The sequence below is a fragment of the Tachypleus tridentatus genome, chromosome 13 (assembly GCF_004210375.1).
Source record: "Tachypleus tridentatus isolate NWPU-2018 chromosome 13, ASM421037v1, whole genome shotgun sequence".
Taxonomy (NCBI): domain Eukaryota; kingdom Metazoa; phylum Arthropoda; class Merostomata; order Xiphosura; family Limulidae; genus Tachypleus; species Tachypleus tridentatus.
Window position 1 is genome coordinate 215800991 of NC_134837.1, and position 23957 is coordinate 215824947.

The window sequence follows — 23957 nt, forward strand, 5'->3', positions numbered from 1 at the left end:
TCTGACTCCAAAGCTTTGAAAATAAAGTATACCCTGCTGTAATTGTTTATATTAAACTACTTCTCTCCAGTGTTTATAGCTTTTTTTGTTCCTATTGTTGTTCAAACACACAGTTTCTAGTTAGGCTTATTTAATAGTCTGTATGCCTGGTTGTATTCGGTCATTTGTTGTGTTGGTGGACATGACGAGGTATATGATTAGTTTTCAGCACCACCTGGCTGGTGGGTGTTTACTATCTTCTCGAAACTTGACATTGCTGATGTTCTTTTCAGTGGTTCTCAAAATTAATGTTGAAGATCTTGACGTAAAAACTGAATTTTACATGGCAAGATATGATGTTACAATACATCTAGCGTACCCAGTGCCGCCGAAGCCTTTCGCTTAATATTGGGGTCCATCAGGCCAACTGTGATATGGGAAGCGTAGTAATGGTACAAGCGCTATATATGTAATATATCTGTGTGTATGTGCCATTAATTTCTATGAACAACGGCTGTTCTGATGTGAAGGAGGTATCTGTGTATGTGTATATCTCTAATTTTCACGAACAATGACTGTTGCGATATGAACCACGTTGTATCTACGTGGGTAGATTGTTAATTTTCATGAAAAACGACTGTTATGAAGTGAAACGAAACAAGCAGCTAAACTGTATTTATAATCGATTTTATTTACACAAGTTGAGGAGCAGCTGGTTTTAAAGATATTAATGTTGTCTTTAGTTTGTTAAAGGTGTGTGTGTTGTATTACATATTATAATTTATCTCGGACGAATCTCCGATTTATTTTGTTACGTATTACAGTTTCAAATAGCCTGGAACTTAACTGAATTTTAATTTTAATTTAGTAGTTAATTAAATGTAGAAATGTGTCAAATTTATGATGTTTGCCCACAATTTTCTTCCTTAACACAAATATATTTTAATATACAAACAATAATAACATTTATATTAACGATTATTACAAATAATGATTTATACAGAAAAGTTTTCGAAACTTATAAACAATACTTATTTTTTTCTGATCTGAAACTGAATATTTTATCGACGGTTACCGATGAGCGAATTTATTCTGTGTTAATATACAGGTACACTTGACATGAGTTTTGCTGTTGTTGTTTTTTTCCGCTGAAGTTACGCAATGTCTTTGTAGAATTGCTAACGTCCGAAGTTAATTCACTGAAGTTAAATAGTTTGAAATGTTCGAAATCTATAAAAGTTCCTGGTCAAATATCTGTAGTTTCCCTAGTAATAAGTGTTAATCACACTTATTGTTACCAACCGTAGCAAACCAACAATATAAAACCGTCTCTTGAGACGTCGATTTATAAACTTTTAGGAGGAGGTTCTCAAAACTTCAATTGGCAACAATACGTGATGCTACGTTGGTATTTCTTAAAACATATATTGTTGATTCTTATACTCAAGAATCTTCTACGAATTTAGAAAATAGGCGAGACTTTCGCAATACACATTTAACAATACAAGTTACATACATTTCTAAATATACATATATATATATATATAAATGACACAAATATCGATATTAAAATATATCAATAACTCCGTTACAGTTGTCTAACTAATGATAAAATATTTTAACTGTTAGAAGAAGGAAGTTTTTTAGAATACCTCGTGACATTATAGTGCTACTTAGTTCTGAACCAGTTCGTAGGGTTTTCTGTATCATAACGTATTGACGCCAAGAGCCCATGTGGTCCTTTAAAGATGTCCTTTCACATCTACCTCTTGAGAAAAGTGAAAATGTAAACATTTTCTTTACTTTCGGGAAACCTTTGATTCTCCTCTATTTTTTCTTTTCCTTTTGCACGTTTTAAATCACATTATTTTAGTAGTATTCTTTTTTTTCCTGTATAATCTTCTCTGACATGATGGGCTATCGCAGTTAGATCGGAAGTACACTGTGATAAGCCTAGTATGTTTCTTTTTACAACTTTTGTTTCCCGTTTTGTTTCTTTAATGTAAGTAAAGTGCTAGCCCACACGACTTCCGGGGGCTCTTCATTCCATAAATTAACTTATCACTTTGTTAAAATAATAATTAATGTTTTAATTGGAGCTAAGTCTCTCTTCCCTTTAAATTTTAAACTTGTGTCCTTTCGTTTATTATCCTTCTAATTTAGCGTAAAGTAATTAGAGGCATTAACACTTAGATCCTTCGGATAATCTAAAAAAGTTCAATATATAAGGTTTCCTCTCAACCTTTCTTTTCTGTCAGTTGTGAAATAATTATGTTCATTATTCAGAAAGGCTTAAACAATTCTGTAAATCATTCAGTAAAAAAGGACTTAATACCTTTTTTTTTGCATAAGTCACAAGATTACAGTCACAAGCGTGTGTGTGTGTGTGATGGAGACTTGGTCTGGTGGTACTTGACTCTCAGTTTGCGGGTCAAGGGTTCGAATCACCGTCACCAAACATGCTCGCTCTTTCAGCCGTGGGGGCATTATTTCATCACGGCCAGTCTCACTATTGGTTGTTGGTGGGTGGTGATGACTAGCTGCTTCTATTTGATCTGTCATTTATAAATTAGGGACAACTATCGCAGATAGTTCGGGTGTAACTTTGCATGAAACCAAAATCACGCTAAACTTTGTAGAGGTAGAGTGATGAAATGGAATGTTTTGGTGGTAGTAGCAATAACCCCAAGTACTCGTATACATAAAAAAAACTTACATATTTTAGTTGGGCTATAACTAAACTGAGCCAATAGTTTTTGTTGTTCAAAAATCCCACACTGTCTTGCTAAAGCTGACTAACACTTGGGCAATAATGTATAACAGTGTTCAAGACCATCACTGTTATTCGCCTTGCTTTTATCACCGCCTGACTTAGCAAATGCAGATGCCGTATCTTGTACCTCTGTTGTGTGACGAAATTTCAAAATGCAATGAATTAGTTGCAGTTGTCCCAAGGGAGAGTAAGAGAGAGAAAGGCAAACCAATGGGCTTTCGTGATGTAACCTCCAACCAACTTTTATAAAAGTGACCTTGGTTCAACAAATTACTCACTATATTCTGTAAATCTATAAAACAGTTGTTATAACTTGGTGTATAATACTTTACACGTAATGGGTAAAGCAAAGAAAGATAGGTGCAGTTAACTGCGTCACAACGTTTTCACTGAATGTTCTCGCACTGTAAAAGTTAAATATAAATAACTCCCACAAAGAAAAGAAAATTCTGGATTATAACCTTTATTGCAGCAATTCAGTAGCTAAAGCTTTAGACGTTTGTTTTATTTATTATTTAGTCCCCCACTGGAACAGCTGTAAGCATACGGATTTAAAATGCTAAAATCAGAGGTACGATTCCCCTCCGTGGACTCAGCAGATAGCTCGATGTGGCTTTGCTATAAGAAAGCACAATTTATTATTTATTTGTGTTTAAAAAGTAATTATGATCTTCCCAGAGTTAAACTTTGGGTTCGATACCAGCCTACGCGTTTTGTGATAAACGTGTATAATTTATGGTGGTTGTCAGATTGTGTGTTATGTATTAATCTTTCTCGAATTTAAGACCCACCTTTTTCACATTTTTCCGAAATCAAAATTAGGGTGCGTCTCAAATTCGAGGTTTTATTTTTCTTCTTCGAAAGTGTCGAAAACATCATTTTCATCGAACAACAAAGATTTTCAAAAAATAAAACCCTGCATGAAGAAACAGATTGGACTGTATTTTAAAAATAGCTTAGAAAGACTACAAAAACACGTATAAAACGTCAAATTTGGCGATGTTAGCGCCTCTAGCGGTGTAGTTGGATATCACTGTCCTCAGTCTTTGTCTGACTTTCCCGTTATTCAGACGTTATTTTATTGTTTTTTTTTTATTTTCATTGCGTGTTTTTATCTATGGAAAAACATTTTACTTACGATGCCGAATTTAAAAAGAAAAGTTACTTTGTTCGACAAACAAATTGGGAATTGTGCAGCCAGTAAAAAGTATACAGTGAGTGAGGTAAATATACGTCGTTAGCATGGTATGAAAACCAAGCTGTTTTCTTTCAAGAGAAGTACAAAGTCATTTTCAGGCCCAAGAAAAGAAAGACATTCTGAAATTGATGCCGCCGTATTTCAGAGAATTACGAAATAAAGGGTGCCGGCTTGGCCAGGTGGCTAAGGCATTCGACTCATAATCCGAGGGTCGCTGGTTCGAATCCCAGTCACACCAAATGTGCTCGCCTCTTTCAGTTGTGAGGGCGTTATAATGTTGTAATCAACTGCACTCTTCGTTTGTAAAAGAGCAGCCCAAGAGTTGGCGGTGGGTAGTGATGACTGGCTGCCTTCCCTCTACTCTTACACTGCTAAATTAGGGACGGCTGGCGCAGGTAGCCCTCGTGTAGCTTTGCGCGAAATTCAAAAACAAACGAAATAAAGGACTGCCTGTAACAAGAGAAGTCTTAATGTTAAAAACAAAAGAAATGTGTAGAAACTGGTATTTCTCTTAAGGCTAGTCGTGGTTGGTGTGAGAAATTTATGAAAAGAGAAGGTTTATCATTACGGCGAAAGACAAAAATTAGTCAAAAAATGCGGAAGATGGAACACAATATGACATTTTTTGAGACAGTAGTGAATCAAACGATGAAGTTACTTCAACTTCAGAATATAACAATGAGTCAGAAGAAACATCAGAGTATCATTCTGATTAAATAAAGAAAACAGGAAGAAACATTATTGTAATGAACACTTTTAATTTCCTATATACTTTATTATAATTCATTTTAAAAACATGATTAACGTTTTTCATTTATTAATAAACCGTTTTTAAACATATTTACTCCTTTCTAATTATCATCCACTTTTTTCCTGAAAATTTGTTTTTAAAAGTGGTGTACGTCTTAAATTGGAAGTATACAGTGTGTATATATATGTTATATATAAGGAATAATTTACACACCACACACTTTTTAAATTTAGTTTATGCAATATAAAATACGGTTTTAAAGTGTTTACAACACCAGGATGTAACAAGTATGGTATTCTCAATCACTTCCGTCGTTATAATTCTGTTTGTTGAATTCCAACTATGATGTACTTTTTTTTTTTTACTGCCGTTGTTTTGATAAAAGACTGATTTTAGTCAGTATTCAATGCTCTTGTACTGAAAACAAAACCTAAACCCGGAAAGTGTTTCAGGTTTACATGTTCCGTTTTTCCAACATTGAAATTTTTAAGCTACAAATAAATCCATATTTGGTTGCTGTTGCATGTAGTCTACATATAACACAGTACTATATATAACACAGTACTGCATATAACACAATACTGCATATAACACAGTACTGTATATAACACAGTACTATATATAACACAGTACTGCATATAACACAATACTGCATATAACACAGTACTGCATATAACACAGTACTGCATATAACATAATACTGCATATAACACAGTACTGCATATAACACAATACTGCATATAACACAGTACTACATATACACAGTACTGCATATAACACAGTACTACATATAACATAGTACTGCATATAACACAGTACTGCATATAACACAGTACTACATATAACATAGTACTGCATATAACACAGTACTACATATAACACAGTACTGCAAAGCTTTCTCACTCGATGGAAATGGTTATTCGCTATGATTAATTGTTTCTTTAAATTTTACATATTTCTGATTTGTGCTCATGTTGTGTTGTGGTTTTCTTACCCTATGAAGTAAGTTTGTTTGTTTTCCCTGATTATTCTTGGTGTTTTATCTTTTTTGTTTGTCAAGTGTTCCAGATGTCCATCGCCAGTAGGGATTGTTTTGATGATTTTCTTCTTTCTACTTTACATCTTGGGTATTAAATATTGTATTTATTCCTGGAGCTAGTTATTGTAATGCTTTTCTTGACACTGTTGGGGTAATTTGGTCTAGATGTGGATGGACCCATATCTATAACTTTTGTAGTATGTGACTTACAAAACTGTAGTTTTTATTGTTATTTACGTAAATCCGCTAGGTTAGCTGTGTTATGTTGAGCATAAACGTTGTGACCGGGGGGAACGTGCCCTCAATAATTAAATTAAGGTCAAAATAGTATTGACCTTACATCACCTTATATATTTCATTGATTGCAATTTGTAGTCGCAGCATAACGGCTGTGGGTCAGTGATAATATGTCTACAAATGGGTATTCGTTATGTTCTGTTTCTGTTGCGATTTGTATCGTTGGATTATGTTTGTTTAGGTGGTTCACATATTCTTAAGTTTTATCTTTAGTATGTGATATTACTAAATAAAAAATCCAAGATTTCATGTCTTTTATAACATATATAAATCAAGTACGTGAAGCTTGTCGAAAAACGTTATTTCAAAATAATTACAAGCTAATAGAAATTTGCAAATTAAGTTGAAAAATATTCACAAAGTGCATAATAATATTCTCAACCTGAAATTCCACATACACAAGAAAGAGAGAAAGAGGTGAATCAAACGTAAAAATTTTAATAGTTCTGTTGTGGAATTAAAACTGTGGAATGTGTAGTCAGGCAGAACAGTCTGTTGTTATGTGACGATTCATCATAATTCAAGAACGTAGTTGGGTCGTATGGGGACTTGTGTATTACTAACAGTTAAAAACAGATCCGTGTATAACGGCTGTGGTATCTGTTAAGGCTGCAAATCTGGGGAAGGCTTAAGCCCCCACTCCCGCGTCTACACCCTTGTCATTTTATTGCAGCATAAATACAGTACCTTAACAAGACCTGAGTGTAGAAGCTAAAGATTTGACTTCATTTTTGTCAAAAGGCAGTTGCAGTACATTATTAAGTTTCTCTAACCTAGTATGGGTACTCTGCCCAAAGTTCATCTCAAACGACAATAACAGAACAAATCTATTTTCGCTCACGACAGAGCTAATTTAAGAAAACGGTTGTAAAGTAGTAGTACTTCTACGTTAGTTTATGATTGTTGTTGTATCCTCAATATTAAACTGAAAGGAGTGGTAATTACCTGATGTTTTGTTTTGGATCGTGGGATATTCATGACACGGTCTTCATCGTGCAGCTGTAAACACACGAACGCCACACGTGGTCTTCTATGTTTGATTGTTGTCGTTCGTTTTTACTGATACCTTACCTCTAATCGCAACATGTAACTGCAAAAAACCTCGTTGTACTAAATAAACTCCGTGATCGTTCTGTACAGTGTTTTTTTGAACTCGTACTTTGAACTGTGTGTTTAATCCAGTTTAAATGCATTATTCTTTGTAAAAATGACTAAAGTAGAAATGTAATAATAATAATTCTGTATTTTAACAACATTCGATTTTTTGCGAATCGGATGTTTTTAGAAACAATTTAGAATGTTTAAGAAATTCATCGATTTTACTGAAAAGAGTAAGTAAATATTCAAATTATTAAAATTATACATAGCGTTTATAATTGGGAAGGCATTAGCAAGTCCGATATTATGTATTTAGTGTCCACTATGACACCATATAGTAAACTACACTGGTCAGTATTGAAAGATGATTTTGCGGTTAAATGGTTCTTCAACAAAATAAACAACAGACCTGAAAATAGTTAATAAACCGGTTTCACACATTTATATAATTAAAACCCGTGAAATAGGAATTTTCAAATTCATAGTTATCAATTAGGGCCTGACTTGATCATCTTGTCCGTAAGGCTTGTGTTTGGTAAAGGAAAAACGGAAAACATATTTTTAACCACCCACACCTCCGTAGACTTACGAGGCTCACTTGTTATAACTCGGAATTATGGGGGTGAGTTGCTTTGTTTTTAGTTTGTTTGATTTGAATCTCGCGCAAAATTACTCGAGGGCTATCTGCGCTAACCGTCCCTAATTTAGCAGTGTAAGAGTAGAGAAAAGGCAGCTAGTCGTCACCACCCACTGTCAACTCTTGGGCTACTCTTTCACCAACGAATAGTTGGCTTGATCGAAACATTATAACGCCCCCACGGCTTAAAGTGTGGTCATGTTTGATTTGACGGGAATTCGAACCCGCGAACCTAGGATTACGAGTCGAGTTCCTTAACCACCTGGTCATGCCGGGCCATGTCTTATCTTTAAGTAAAATCACCAGTAGGCTTTCTTAGCGTGATGAGTTAATGTTGTTTGGGAATGTTTTGTATGGTATCGATAGTGTAACACTAAGTGTGCCCGGATCACTAGACACGAACCCGTCCTTCATTTTTAGAGGGATGAAATTTGTCCGTGAAGAGCCTAGAACCCCAATGATACTGCTATAAAACCCAAGAAGAACTGCAGAGCTTAAGCTGGATCATTTGCTGTTCTGAACTTCGTAATAAGGCCGCAGATGATGGTTAGTAAGTGGTGATGTCACTTCCTGTGTATGACCCTACACGTGGTGTCTAACGTATAAACTAAGTAACATGAAGTGAGACCACTTAAAATGAGCTGTAATGTGAGCATCTCTTTCAGGAAGTAATTCTTCCAATAAATCATTTCCGTTATTGAATGGTAATACTGCCACACGTATGTATAACAAACTGTAACCAAAATCGAAGCTTAAACCAAAACAGCAAATCGGAAAAACTAGCAAATGTGAAGATGGATGAAATAGGGTAACTGTTTACCGAGAGTTAGTAATACGTACAAAATACGCCGTAACAATTTTGTATTTACACGTATTTAATATGCTGTTGTTTTTTTTTCGGGGGAGGGGGAATTATATTCGAATGAAATGTTCCGGGCAATAATTGCCTATTTGTTGTGCGTCTTATCTGGTTTACAAGGGGTTAGACAGTTTGCACATTGTAAACTTCCGCCGAGGTTAAGTATACGTTTCCTTTATTAGCAAACAAGTCCAAGGTCAACGTTTTGTGAAACAAGTTTGTAAGACAGGTTATTTCTTGACCTGGTTGTTGCGGTTTATAACCACACCGGTAATATGTACCTATGACAAGAAAATGCCTACGATATCTTTTATGTTGTTATGAGTTAAGAATTCTCTGCCATTTCTGGGGCAGTTATTTGGAGCATTATTGGCATGTTATTGTCTTTTTTACTTAAAATTTTGTTTAAATCCTCATACGTAAGTTTCGTTTTCTGTAAATTAACTATTAATAATGTAAACTGAACAAATCGTGAACACTATATGACGAAACGATACACTTGTAATTTCAAACGTATTTTTTTTTCATAAGTCAATTGTTTAATTCGGTCACAACGGAAAGAAAGTCACTGGGTAAGATTTGCATGTAAACTTGCACATGATTAATATGCTTGTTGTTGGAAATATATTCGGATAGTTTTCCGCACAATATTAAATGCTTGCGTATGTGCGCGCGCTGATGCGTACACGCAACTATAATTGTTTTAATGAATCTTTCTTTAGCTCAAAGCGACGCAATTGGCATTCTGTACTCTTTCTACGGTGACGAATCGAATCTACAATTTCAGCGTTGTAACTCCATAAACTAAGTATTGAACCACCAGATGACACGTGCAGTTGGAAATAACATATTAAAAAGGAAATTAATGAAATGCATTTATTTAATGTTTAACTTCACTGTGTTTGTTTATTCGTCATATTGTTTTGTTAGGCACATTTGTTTCACAAGATTTGCACTTTTTCTTGAGATTTTCAAACACTTAGCGTATAACGTCAATGCGTTTCAACAAACATTTACTAGACTTATTCTTGACCAGTTATCAAAATGGAACCTTTTGGTGTGACCTATATATAAGACAAAATAAGCAAAAAGGAAACGGTATTTGGTGTAAACTTTATTTCCTGTCGCCAGTTGTTATGGTAAACAATGACTAACGTCGGTGTTATTTTAAATGCATGAAGAAGCAAAGACAAAAGAATTCGGTAATGTATGTGAATTACTGCACAAAACCTGAGAGAGAGAAAAAAACATTTCAGGTTGAATTTGGGTAGGCTGACAAAATTTTATGTTTTCAGAATAAGAAACATTGATAAAATGAGCTTATTTTGTTTTAATTTTTACCGCCATAGACACATTCCCCCATATTCTATAAAGCACTGTCATATATTTGTTTATTTTTGAATTTCGCGCAAAGCTACACGAGGGCTATCTACGATAGCCGTTCTTACTTTTACAGTGTAAGACTAGAGGGAAGGCAGCTAGTCGTCTACTTTTTTACCAATGAATAGGGGAATTAACTGTAACATTATGAATACCCCATGGCTGAAAGGACAAGCATGTTTGGTGTATGAGAATTCGAACCCGCGACCATCGGATTATGAATCGAACGCTTTAACCACTTGGCTACGCCGGGCCACTGTCACATAAGTTGGGAATTTTGTACCCCTACGAAGCGGTTTGAAATATTAAATTAAACCCGACATTGGGTATTTCGTTTTTCTTTAACAGTAGTACTGAAAGAGGCTAAAAAAAGTGCTGTTTCATGTTTGTTTTGTTTCTTTCTTTTTAAGGTTATAAACAACCGAGAAACTTACATCACCTCTTATGAACGTCTAAAAACATCCGACTTAATGATTCAGTACATCCTTTTAAACAGGTGTTTCTGCGTAGTCGATATACCATTATGGTAAATGTGACTAAAAATGCAGCCTTCGGTATTGGCCTACTTTGTCATCGTGAGGTGTGAACCCTTTAACGCAACTCAGCCCACGTGCCGAAGGGTGGGCTTTGTTCGTATTCCGCCCACCTGTCCCTTAGGACCCGCTGAGTTATTATTGGACAGGCGAATCCTAAAAGTCATGAAAAGTGTAGTCTTTATATGGATGTAATGTTATCAACCAATATTACAAATCACATTTCACTGACAAACAATTAGGTTAGTACTATTTTATCATCTTACCCTTTGGGATGTTTCATACAATTCAGGTTTTAGCAGTTTAATAAGTTGAAGTTCCGATTTAATTTTCAACGCTTATTTGTTTGTTTCCATATTTTACAAATAGCTGTATCTCTAGTAATAAATAATTGAAAACAAAACACATGAAGAAAGAAAACCGGAGACTGCGATTTAAATCTAAAGTAAATTGTTACTTCTACTTATGGTCTGCCAACTACTGAACAAAGTATGAAGGGGTGGGGAATTTCAGTCTGATTGATCCAGTTTGGTAAACCTACTGAACTGAAGAAAAGGTGGAATCTTAAATTGATACATGCAAAATGAGTGAAAATGATAACGTAAGAACACCTACCGGAGAAAAGTTGTAACATGTGGAAAAAAGCGTCAAAAAAGGAAGACAATTGTAAAAATACAGGAACGGGTGAAATGTTAGAGAAATTATGGCCATTTTTATCAAATTATTATTAATGTGTACATTCTTCTTGGAAACATTTATAAGGCCAGGTGGTTAAGACATTCGACTCGTAATCCTAGGGTCGCGGGTTTGAATCCCCGTCGCACCAAACATGCTCGCCCTTCCAGCCGTGGGAGCGTTATAAAGTGACGGTCAATTCCACTATTCGTTGGTTAAAAAAGTAGCCCAAGAGTTAGCGGTGGGTGGTGATAACTGGCTGTCTTCCCTCTAGTCTTACACTGTTAAATTAGGGACGGCTAACGCAGATAGCCCTCGTGTAGCTTTGCGCGAAAATCAAAACACACCAAACATTTATAAAGTTATTTTTCTCAATACGCATGGCTAAAAAAAATTTATAATTGTTATGAAGAAAGTTTGTGTGGGAGTGGAGGCGAAATGTGCGCCGTCAATTTGTATAGTGACTCGTAAAGACGATCAAATTGTATGTTTTCGGAATAACCAGTGTTCCATTTTATGTTCTTATTTTAAGGTTTTACTGTTTGTTTAACGGACAACACTGCATGACTGAAACTTTCGTATTTGTATGATTTTGATAATTCTTGGCAAGTGTGTATCTGTTTTAATGAAATCAGTGATGAATTAGTATGTAAACAATTTGTTAAAACATTAATAAGAAGATTTTAAACATTTGTATTTATTCCGTTGAGTTATTTTAATATTCTAAAAAAAATTACTCAAAATAAGTAACACGGGTTTATTTGGACCCTGGTGACGAACCGATGAGTTTCGGTTTTTTACTGAGATCACACAAGCTAACTAGTATAAGGTGAGAGTTAGGCTTAACCCAGGTAACCTACATTCTTGTTTTCGTATCTGAATCGTAAGATTCGTCCATATATCTGATTGTACATGTAGTCTCATATAAAGGTATTAATGACTATTGTGTTGTTTTGTTTTAATCGGCTGTCACTGTTACACATTCCATTTCGTGCTCAATTAAACCTTTCTTCTACATTCATTTTCATCAGCCAACATTCATTTAGAGGATTTAAAGAAGAGGTTATTCAGTCATTTCAACTAACCTGTAATTTGTATGTGCAGGTTTATGTTCATTGATGTTTTAACATGCATTTGGTTTTGTCACTGTAGTCGTACCTAAAGAGTAGCAGTGATTATAGTAGATCTGATTAGGATTTTTTAAAAATAAGTTTATCAATCTTCTCCGCCCCCCCGCTCGTACAGCGGTATGTCTATGGATTTACAACGCTAAAATCAGGTGTTCGATTCTCCACGGTGGGCTCAGCAGATAGCCCGATGTGGCTTTGCTATAAAAAAACACATACTTAATCTTCCACTTCATCATTAGAAATATAGGGGTTTAGGTTTTTCTGTTGTCCTCTCAGAAATAAGACTGTGTAACAAAGGTTTTACTTTTTCTTGTTCCTGGGCAGAAAGTGTTATTTTCCAATTGCTTATGTCTAAAATAAATGGAAAAGATCTATTTTTATTTCAAACTTTGCTTTTGTGAAGTGGGAGCGTATAACGAAAGCATGATGGGAGACTATATTTGGGGGCTGGTACATGGAATTTATATTACAATCGCAAATCTCGAAAACTACTCACTTCTAAACATTTTTGTATAACTTTAGTATAAATACATTTAAATCTTGATTCATATGTTGGTTTATTCAGACCTTATGTAACTGAAAATGTGCAAATTTGCCCGTTTTTACATAGAAAATAGGTTAATTTCTAAATTTCATTATCCAGGTCACAAAAGCAAAGTTTGAAGGGAATAATGGCCATTTTCTGTACATAAGCAATTAAGAAATAACGCATACTATCTAGGAACAAAATTTGTGTTGCATAGTGTAATCCAAGGCACTACCAGATATGATTGTATAAATATTAGAAAAATTAACTCGTTTTAACAAAATTAAGAAGTCTTGTATTTTCTGAAATAGTTCCACAAAAGCAACTTGTTTTCCCGAGGAAATATCGAAGAATGTAAACCTCTAACTTGTATACTTTTATTAACGAGACTTAAAGTGTGGTATAAAAAATTAATTAGTTTATCTGAATCATATCAGGAGTTTATACAACAACTCGGAACTTTTTAAAATTTCCTTTAACAGTTGCAACCTAATTTTATATAACATTTTGTTTGCATTTTCTTCGGTTAACCGAGTAAACCGTAAATAATCTTTCTACCAAGCGAAGAGTGTTAGCTTATGTCTTAAAATGTTCGACATTTTTCTGGAAAAAAAAAAGAAGTGATATTTGTACCTGGTATTGCTTGATTGGTTTGGTTTGTTTTGAATTTCGCGCAAAGCTACACGAGAGCCATCTGCGCTAGCCGATCCTAATTTAGCAGTGTAAGACCAGAGGGAAAGGCAGCTAGTCATCACCACCCACCGCCAACCCTTGGGCTACTCGTTTGCCAACTAACAGTGGGATTGACCGTTACTTTATAATGCCCTTACAACTGAAAGGCGAGCATGTTTGGTGTGACGGAGATTCGAACCCGCGATCCTCAGATTACGAGTCGAGTGCCTTATCCATTTGGCCATGCCGGGTCAAGTATTGCTTCAACTGTTTACAAAAGTGCAATGGAAAACCTGAACCCTTCAGTGTTTCTTAAGGAATGTTATCAGGACTCAAATAACCTCTTGATTATCGTTCCTTGAAACACTCGCAGTCTATATTCACATTTCAGTTATATAATTCTGAATTACTTAGTGAGCCAGTATCGAGTTTTACATGTTGGCATAACACCCACACTGACATTATATCATGGATAGATGGTTAGGGCGCTCAACTCGCAATCTGAGAGTCACGGGTTCAAATTTCCGTCACACTAGACATGCTTACCTTTTTAGCCGTAAGGGCGTTATAATGTTATAATCATTTCCACTATTCGTTGGTAAAAGAATAGCCATAGAGTTGGCGATGGGTGGTAATGACTAGTTGCCTTTCCTCTCGTCTTACACTGTAAAATTAAGGACGGCTAGCGCAGAAAGCCCCCATGTAACTTTGCGCAAAATTGACAAAAACAAAACAAAATCGAAATTATAATATTTTTCTTAAGATAACAACCCTTTACCTCACCGATGTTGTGCAGTGTTAGCCTAAGTATCTTTACTGAGGTCACAAGTTAGTGAATGAACTCCACTTCTGTCGTGGAGACCGGTCTGGACAAGAGACCTGAACACGTAGAGAGCATCGACTTTTCTTTTTAAGTAATCACACGAAGTCTTATGTGTTGGCTAATATTTTATAATTATTAAACACTTTACAATAAACGCGTGTGTGTTTATTGTTAATATGATTTAAACTGCTGCGTCATTTCGGTAAAAAAACATCTTTTCTTTAAAGTAATAGACACAAGTGGGGAAACAGCAAAGTAATGTTATCATTATTCATTGTTGATAATAGCAGTTAGTGAATTTTTTCGTTTTCATTATACATCAGAAAATGTCGAAGTTAAGCTGAAAATACTGCGTAAATTAGGCTTAGTTTTTTGTTTGTTTGTTTTGATTTTTCTCACTCATCTATCAAAGTATCTCGGGATGTGGAAAGATGTAATCTCGCTTCTTTTTGAACTCAACATGTTTAGAGTTGCAGTTTGCATGTACTTTTCTCTCTGGATTTACGGTTATTTTTGTATATCTGGGTGAGAAAAGTGTTTTTCACAATGATGAATTCCTAGAAATATTATAAAGGTCGACACAAGCTAAAGTGAAGTACATTTATAAAATATTTTAAATGTTTTGAGATAGAATTGAATCAAAATTTTTGATTAAGTTATACAGTAATAGAACAAAGAATATTTCGTAAAATTGTGTTGTTTATGTGCGTTACAACGGTGTAGTTTTTCTGCAAAGAAGCCAGAAAAATTAGTTGTTCCTCTATATGTTTTGGTGCTTAGAAAACGAAAACTGCCTTTCTTCAAGTAAAATTATCTCTTTCACCATGTTTGTCAGTAAATCTAGAGGGTGGCCCGTAAGTCCCTACCCATTCATATGTTATTATGTTATATTCAGTTACGCATGTATTATAAATTTGTTTCGTTTTTTCAGAGAAATATGGCCGATGTAAGCCCATTTACACTTGAAGAGAGTATTGTGACAAGTATGTGAGAACATGAGCGCAAGAATACTGGTGACAGCACACAGATACACTGGATACATAAGATATATGGATGGGTAGGAACTTACGGGCCACCCTGTATAAATTCCTAGCGTTGAAAGATTCAATTTATTCCTGAAAAAAACAACAACACACAAATGTTGTGCACTTGAAGGATTTTACTCACGTGCTTGCAGTACCTGCCAGTCTGCAAGACTAAGCCTTTTAGAAACTACTTTATTACTTTTTGATAATATGAGCAATTACTTGTTACTGTTTAAAATTATTAGCTAGCCCCTCGAGCTTCTGTTTTAATAATATAAATAAATATAATTACAGGGTACTTTTAAATTAATTTTCCAGTATGCACTGTACAATGTTAGCTTCTTCGTGTGTGAAGTGTAACACTTTTTTTCCAACGTACAGTACTATAAAATGTGATGTCTGTTCTAATAAACTAGTATGTTTCTCTTAAAAACCTAAGTATATAAAACCTGTGGAGAATTATGACCTGAAATGTTAACACTTCAGAGTTTTCCATGTAACAGGTAGCTTTCGATGTGCAACTCTTCATATTTTATAATTTCGTCATGACTGTGGGTTTTATTAAGTTTCGTAATTTTCATGTGCGGGTGGCCTTTCCATTTTACAGTGCACTATTTCATTTTAAGCGTAGGCTCTAGATTTCCTATTATGTGTTCGTTTTGTTGTGGGCGTCGCGGTGGCAGTCGAGTAAAATGAACTTGTAGAAATTATACAAGTTTCCTGTTTTCTAACATTGGAAACCGTCTAAATAACTGACTCGTTTGGAACAACTGACGTGGTATTCCTGGTTTAATCCTGTGTTATCGACACAGCTGTCGTTAAACTCGTTACAAAGTTAAATTGTTTCGGATTTGGACCCGAAACATATTAAACACCAAGCGAGCACTTTACCAACTGAGCATGTGGGCTAGAAAAGACGTTTTAATTTATTCAAGTTAATATAGCAGTAATAAATACGACTGCAGAATATCATCGGTATTTTGAACAATAATTTGTTTTCGCGGAAGGGGGGGGGTCCTGTATGATGCCAAACGTAACAAGTCAGCCATCCGTCTCCTATAATACAACTACGCCCTTATTTAAAATTGCAAAGTGTTAAATAAAAGATCTACAGAAATGTATTAGGCAGATCCGGGCATGCTGTTTACACATAATTGGTAAGTTTCCAATGTGTGTGTGTGTAAACTGATTCAGATTCAGTTCCTTCAGGAACTGTTTTTTTTCTTCCTCTTCTGGATTAGGTAGCAACAAAAATATCTGTATAGCAATTGATTTTTTTCATGAAAACTAAGTCTGCTCACAAAGAGAACCGCAACAAACTTGTAGGTTTATAACTTATACTCACTGTTCTAATCGGAAAGTTTTTCAAGAGGTAATTAGCCGTGTATACGCATTAAACCTCAGAAACTGAACTGTTGTCAATTCCGTCATTTAGAGAACAAAAGGGGGAAGTGATACTGCATACTTCGGTTCATGTCAGTCTTCTCACTCAGTCACTGATCCTAGTGATTATTAAGTCTACGAGAAGTTGACATTTCTAGGGTCTTTCAAAATAAGGATTACCAGTTTATCTTGTTGGTCAATTCTCCTAAACCCAAGGCATTGTATACAATTACTTTCACGCATTTGAACTGGTCGTCCATCGTTCTATCTCGTGTTGCTGTGTTCAGTTTGTTTATTTAATTTTAAACAAGTTTCACTTCTGAAAATTGTAATTAACTTTGTCTGTTGTTTGACGCCGGAAATTCGAGCGTTTCTACTCTTGAGGATTACCAAGGCATGACTAATAAATAGCATAACTAATTTTCACCTTAGAAATGAAATCTTGATTTTAATGGAATTTCCAATTATGAATCATATCTTCCTTTATAATTACTTTAATGTTTCACAGTGAATAACGCTGGGATGAAAGACCTCAGTTGTTACGTGATCAATTTATCTTTCAAAGAAGAATCTTCTGAGTGTTGGTTGTACATATCATTTGTTTGCTTATAGCAGAGCTACATCGGGCTATCTGCTGAGTCCACCGAGGGAAATCGAACCCCTGATTTTAGCGTTGTAATTCCGTAGACTTATCACTGTACCAATGAGGAATTGCACATGTCGTACATTTTGTCATCGGAGGTGTATAACACAATAGCTTGGAAATTTCAAATTATTTTCGATAGTATTTGATTGAAAAGTAATACTTGTTAAGTTGTGAACGCTTTTTCCAAGTTGGCAAAGCAAGGTTATATTTATAGTTGTCATAATACGGTAGTATTAGGCTTAACATATTTTAATTCTTTATGCAAAAGTTTAGATATTGTTATGATATACTCCTTTAATTCTTAAGCCCTTAAGAATTAAATAAAAATGTAATGGTAAAAAGTATAATAGATCTAATACTAATGTTTTTTTTATTTTACTTTTGAATACCTGAACGACCCAAAACAGCGCATATGACATTATTGTTTCCATGTTCACGAGTTTATTCTGTTTTAAAATAATGACAAATCATCAATTTTTTTTTGTTAGAAATATCTGACTGAAGCCCATGGAGTCATCTAAACATGTCACAGTACGTTACTTTTCTTGGTGTGTGTTTGGTTGTTTAATATCCTAGATATATTTAAAAAGCATTCTCTGAATTTTTTGTCGGATTAATCTTTTTTTCACAATTTTATCTTCCACTTAACTAACACGTGCAAGCCAAGCATGCCGATTTGTACATTTTATTTTTGATTTGCTAAAAATTCACCGCTGTAAAAGAAACAAATTACATATGGGTCATGGGCAACAACCTAGTTGTTATTCTTTCAAATTATAATGAATCCGAAAGCCCATATCTTAAGTCTGTAAAACATTGCTCTCATCAAGTGTGGGAGAATTAAGGGATGATCCAATCTTGCTATTACATAACAATAACTCAAGAATTGAGGGTGAGTGTTTGTTGACCAGCTAGTCGCCTTCACTCTAGTCTGCATATACAAAATAAGTTCCGATATTTATGTAACATCCTAAGCAAACAAAATATATATCTCGGACTTTAAATACGTGTCATGTATGAATGTATATACCATTTTTATTAGTTACACTACGGTTCTTTTGCTCTCTTTTATAACCATTTTTTTATAACACATTGTGTTATGTATTATAATTTATCTCAGAGGAGCCTCCAATTTATTGTTACGTATTTCAACTTCAAATAGCCTGAAACCAAGTTAAATTGTAATTTAAATTTAGAAGTTAATCAGTTGTAGAGACGTATCAAGTTAGTTGGTGTTTGCCAACAAAATTGATATATCCATTTTCCTACGTAATACGCTGGCATCCAAGCCTATTTTGCCGATTCTTTCCAGGGTCCAAATAGTCATTTTACAATTACTTTTTTAGGAATAGTGTATATGTAGCCTTTGTGTCCCAGCATTGGCTACTTTAAAGTGGCACTTTAAAAAGAAAATAGAGCACGATTCACCGGTGTGTCATGTGGGTTTTACTAGAAGACTATTATGACCCAACGTGTTAAATAAAAATACAATCTGTAATAACAGTTATTACAAATAATTTATATACAAAAGTTTTACAAACTTACAAATAGTATTGAGTCTTTATCTGGTCTGAAGCTGAATATTTTAATGATGTTTTACAATAAGCAAATTAATTCTGAGTTGGTATTGGTATACTTTACTTGACGGGGAGCTGTTGCTTGTACTTCATTAGAAAGTAGACTTAATTGTAATTAACTTTGATTTTGTTATGAATTCAAAACGTGGTTAACAAATTGGTACAAGCATACAGACATCAGGGAACAGATGGAAAAGGTTTTGAGCCAACAAATTAATCTTTACCTTCTTCTAAGGATAGAGTTTTGATGGAAGTTAAGCAGGATCAAATGAGGAGTACAAGGGATGATCTATTAACTGACATACTCATGATTGTGATAAACAACATGCAGGATAGATCATGATCAAACTGCCTTCCTGATGAACTCCTCCTTCCCTTTTAGGCTTTGTTTTTTTATTTAGAGATATAAAATATTGTGTCATTGAGTTCTCCCATAGAAAGACTAACAGTTATTATACCAATTGCAACAATTTTCAATGAACTTCAATAATATATCAATACTACTGATTCTTATAGTATTACGAAAATCTGAAGGACTTTTTCAGGATAAACAATTTAGTATTTATCTGTTTTATTAATACATTGAGTTTCACTCTCATTTATGATTTAATAATAATGATATTTCACAACAGTCTTATAATTTCTTTTTGCATGGAAGAATGTATCCTGATTGGGGCAATAGCCAAATGTCCATCACTTCTTGGACTTCAGCAAAGGCATCGCATCTGCAGAGGATAGAAGCTATTTAAGTAATGCACTTAAGTTCAACTGTAAATTATTTATTCTGTGTATTATAACCATGGAATCAATTTAATATTGCTACAGTTGAGTTGTTGATGTCATGATTGCATATATGGTGAACATTTAAATAAACATTAATTTCTTTCATTTTCATTAAACATTGTAAAAATTCTACACACTCTACTTCTATGAGATTTGAAGTTCTGAAGCAAACAACAAAGTCCTCTTCAGTGTCAAATGCATCTGATGCAATTCTGCCCAGGAATTGATCCAAGTGTTTGAACCAATAAATTTTTCCTTTCATCAATTCTCCTCTGGAAATGTGATGCTGGACTATTAGTAGTGCACTAATGTCTGGATCTTCTGTTTTCAGGTTGTCAAGTTCTACCAACTGCAGTTGCATCTCTTCACTGACAAATAAAGGAGATACAGAAGATTGTACAAGTGTTATATACTGTAATAGTCTTTCTTCCTAGTTTGATTTTCCCAGACCATGATAAACAAGTGGAAGTCTTGCTCTGCCTAGCAGATTGTGTTACAAGTTTCTGGTAGTATTTCCCTTTTTGTATTTTTTTCTCTGGGTCTTCTCTTCATGACTGAGAGGCTCTTTCTGAGCTCCATTTTCCCTTTCAATATCAACGTTAGCTCTTGATGTGAGACTTGTATCTTAGATTTTAGTGGCTATTAGAGCATTCAGTATAATACTTTATATTCTTCTGCATATAGATGCATTCATAACTTGCTAAACAATTCCTCAGTCTTTGATGAAGCCTGTCATTCAGTGCCATCTTCTTGGTTGTCCTGAACCAGTTTTCAACAGTAACATATGCCTTCTTTAGGTTTAGCTCCCTGAACATTATTCCATTCCACAAAGGTATTGTTGCAGTATATGACTAGCAGGTTAATAAGCTATGGAAAATAAAGCATACTTGGTTTTTTGTAAAACCAAGGTAGTGTTGTCAAATTCACCTTTTGTTTTTTGTGTCGGCATATTTTTTCCCATACTTTTTGAGAAAGGTGTTTCCCGAAGCTTATTTCTTTAAAGGTGAACTCTACCAAGTCACTTGCTGTGTTTTTTTCACAATGATCACTCAGATTTTATATTCTTTGATCATAAACTAACTTCTGCATCACAGTCACATGCTCCTTGTATTCATTGGTTTTCCCCTTTTGAAATGAAAACGTATTTTCTTCTTCTTCTCAGCTATGTGTGGATATCTTCTATGTTGACTGCGCTCTGTATAAAATCTAATTAATAGAAAAACAATAGCTTTGCTTTTTATTTTTCTGCCTGAACTTTTGTGGCCTTTAGACTGACAAGCTTGATTATGTGTGCTGCACAGATGTGCAGCTTAGTGAAATTACAGGGTATTTGGCCGTCACAAGCTAAATAGCATATCTTTAAATACTTCTAGAGACTTACCTGATTGAAGGCTATTGTATAAGCATGGATTAGTACCCAGGTGAAGTTCATATCTACCTTTTGAGGACTTGGGCAAAGCTAACAGGCATTGCAAAAATTACAAGATAAAGAGGTTAACCAATGCTGAATGGTAGGCATGCTTTCAACCAATGATAGCATCTCATTTTTGTGGACTGTGTTGAAATGCAAAGAGCATAGTAAAGAATGTTTTGCTTATAGTCCTTAGGCTTTGCAACTATGTATCCAGTTACATCCAGGTAAAGGTAACAGTTTTTGGAAAACTGAAGGTTTTCCATTACATATAATTTGGCATCCAAGTATGTGTGAACAACAAATGAACAAATGTTTATGCATTATATGTGGACATGTTTTTCTTGAGATAGGGTTAAGTTCCTGGTGTTTTTGCACTGTCCTACAATCCATATATTCATTTTAACCAAACCTGTTTTCAAGGTTTCTTCCACTTTAAATTTTCTGAATTATTTCATTTGGCTTGAAAGTATTTAGATTATCTGCTACAATCCGTTCTGTATCTGCAGGTTTGTTCTCTTTTACTATCTTGTGTTCCTTCTGAACTCTTGTAAATTTTTGTTGTTAACTGTACCAGTAACATCCACCAATACAATAACTTCATGCTGATTATTTTTTTGGCTTCTTTTAAATGATGCCACAAGCATCATCTTTTACCTCTTTTTACCTCTGAAACTCACTTTGGGCTTGGCTAAGCATTTCTAGTTTTTACAAATGATATATTCCCCTTGAATTACACATAGAGAAAAAAAGTGTTCCAAAGTAATTCAACCCTTTATATTTGTACGTTAGTGACGACTTTCAGTAGATGGGAATAAGATGCTGTACAAATAGGAAGTCAACTTTAACCTCATGAAGAAATGATGGTTAATTTGAGTGTTTAGAAGAAAATGAAACAATAGAAAAATAGAGTCTCTCTGCAGAGATATAATTACACACATATCAAAGAGCTGGTTATGATAAAAAAAAAAACCAATTATATATAATTGTTTTGGGAAATATGCTGTCCAAGTAATGTAAAATTTGTTTGGTAAATTGATAACAATAAAAATTGTTGGGCGTGAAAACAAGTTCTTTTGTGTTATGTAGAGGTTGCTGCCTTCCTGAAAACAAAGATGTGGGATGTCCGGGTGGTTTGCTTCCTGTTTCTCATCACTTTTGTTTCATCTCAAGAGTAAGTACATAATATCTCTACTATCTGCCAAACTGATATGACAGTTTAGGAAAAGTTAATTCCTCTTTGCCATTTTGCATTTCATTAGTAAAGTTGTTGACCTCACTTGTCAGAGGTGTGTCCATACTTATGATTCAGAAATTCCAATTACACACAGGTTAAATTAGTTAAGAAAATTTTTAGCAAAATAACTTATTTGATAGCCTCTTGAACCATATGTATCTTCTACACAGCTAGGCAAGTATAATTTTAGTAACTTGTTACCCAACTGTGCTAGAGACTTTCTAACAATAAATATAAAACCATAATAAATTAAACTTATTTTTATGTAGTAAGTATTAGTGAATAGCTATTGTTTCATCATAAAGATGTTGTTGTTGTTTTTTGATAAAAGTTAAAAAGGAAAAACTTTGATAAACACTGAATTAAAAAACATTAGTTGTATTTTCTGTAATGTAAACTTTCAAATTCACTTGTATACAAACCATAATAATTGTATGATATGTGATTCTATAAGGATTACCTATATTTATAGAATATTTTCTGACTGCTTTTAGTTCTCTGTATTAGTACATTTACTGTCATAAAAAGAAGAAAAAAAGAGAGAGAGAGAAACTCTTGATGACCAGAAACCCACTTGAAATGAAAATGCATCTCAGAACAGCTGTTATTGGTATTAACACTGGTATTTATAAGCAGAGAACAACGTTTTGACCTTCCTAGGTCATCTTCAGGTTAACAAAGAAGGAAGGTCAAAATGTTGTTCTCTGCTTGTAAATAAAAGTGTTAGTACCCACACCAGCTGTTCTGAGATACAGAGAAACTGAAATGGGATGCTTAATGGGAGGAAAACAAATGAGACACCCATTGTTATTTATGTAATATTAATCCTGTTTCATTCCTGTCACATATAGTTTAAAGCTTCTTTAATCATAAAGTTTTGGGTAATCAAGTTATGTACTTGAACAAAAGTTTTCAAAGTAACAGGTTAATTTTAAAACTGATAAAAATAAATTAGTAAATTTTAATGTCTAAAACAACAATACGAGAAAAAATTCAGTGTAGAAATAAGTGTGCATTTGGAGGTACTCAGTGGTGGATTTAAGATTATGTGAGTCTAGGGACTAATAATTTTTGTGGGCCCTACATCCCATGTATTTCTTTAGCCACTACCTAAATACACCACTGTAGATATTAGATTTTTGTAATTATAATTGTTCTTAGCAAATGCACACTTTGCTTCTTAGAATTAAGTAAGAAGAGAGCAATGTATAACCTTTACTATGCATGAAATGGTTAAGGTTATTTTATGTACATTTAAAGTGTTAAACTGATTATAATGTTGTCTTGGGAAACAGAACAACTGAAGTCCCTGTAATTGAAACAACAACACCAGCACCACCAGTTAATAATGCAACATACACAATTGTTGCTCCAGCAAAGCTCAGACCAAATCTTGAGTATCACATCAGTGTATCAGTACATGATGTCAAATCTCCAGTGGAGGTGACAGTAGCTGTGGCTGGACCAGCAGATAATGGAAACTTCAATACAGTGAACAGCGTTGTCACTTTGAATTCAGGTACGA

At 34.3% G+C, this 23957-nt stretch overlaps 1 protein-coding gene across 2 annotated transcripts in view; it reads left to right on the top strand.

Annotated features, from left to right (window-relative positions):
- LOC143239877 (CD109 antigen-like) overlaps positions 1–23957 on the top strand; it is an 88651-nt gene that overhangs the window by 11114 nt on the left and 53580 nt on the right. For both annotated transcript variants that reach the window (XM_076481485.1, XM_076481484.1), the window contains exons 2-3: positions 22285–22369; positions 23728–23951. In XM_076481485.1, the coding sequence (XP_076337600.1) occupies positions 22311–22369; positions 23728–23951 (283 nt within the window). In that variant the 5' untranslated portion in view covers positions 22285–22310. The remainder of the gene's footprint in view (positions 1–22284; positions 22370–23727; positions 23952–23957) is intronic.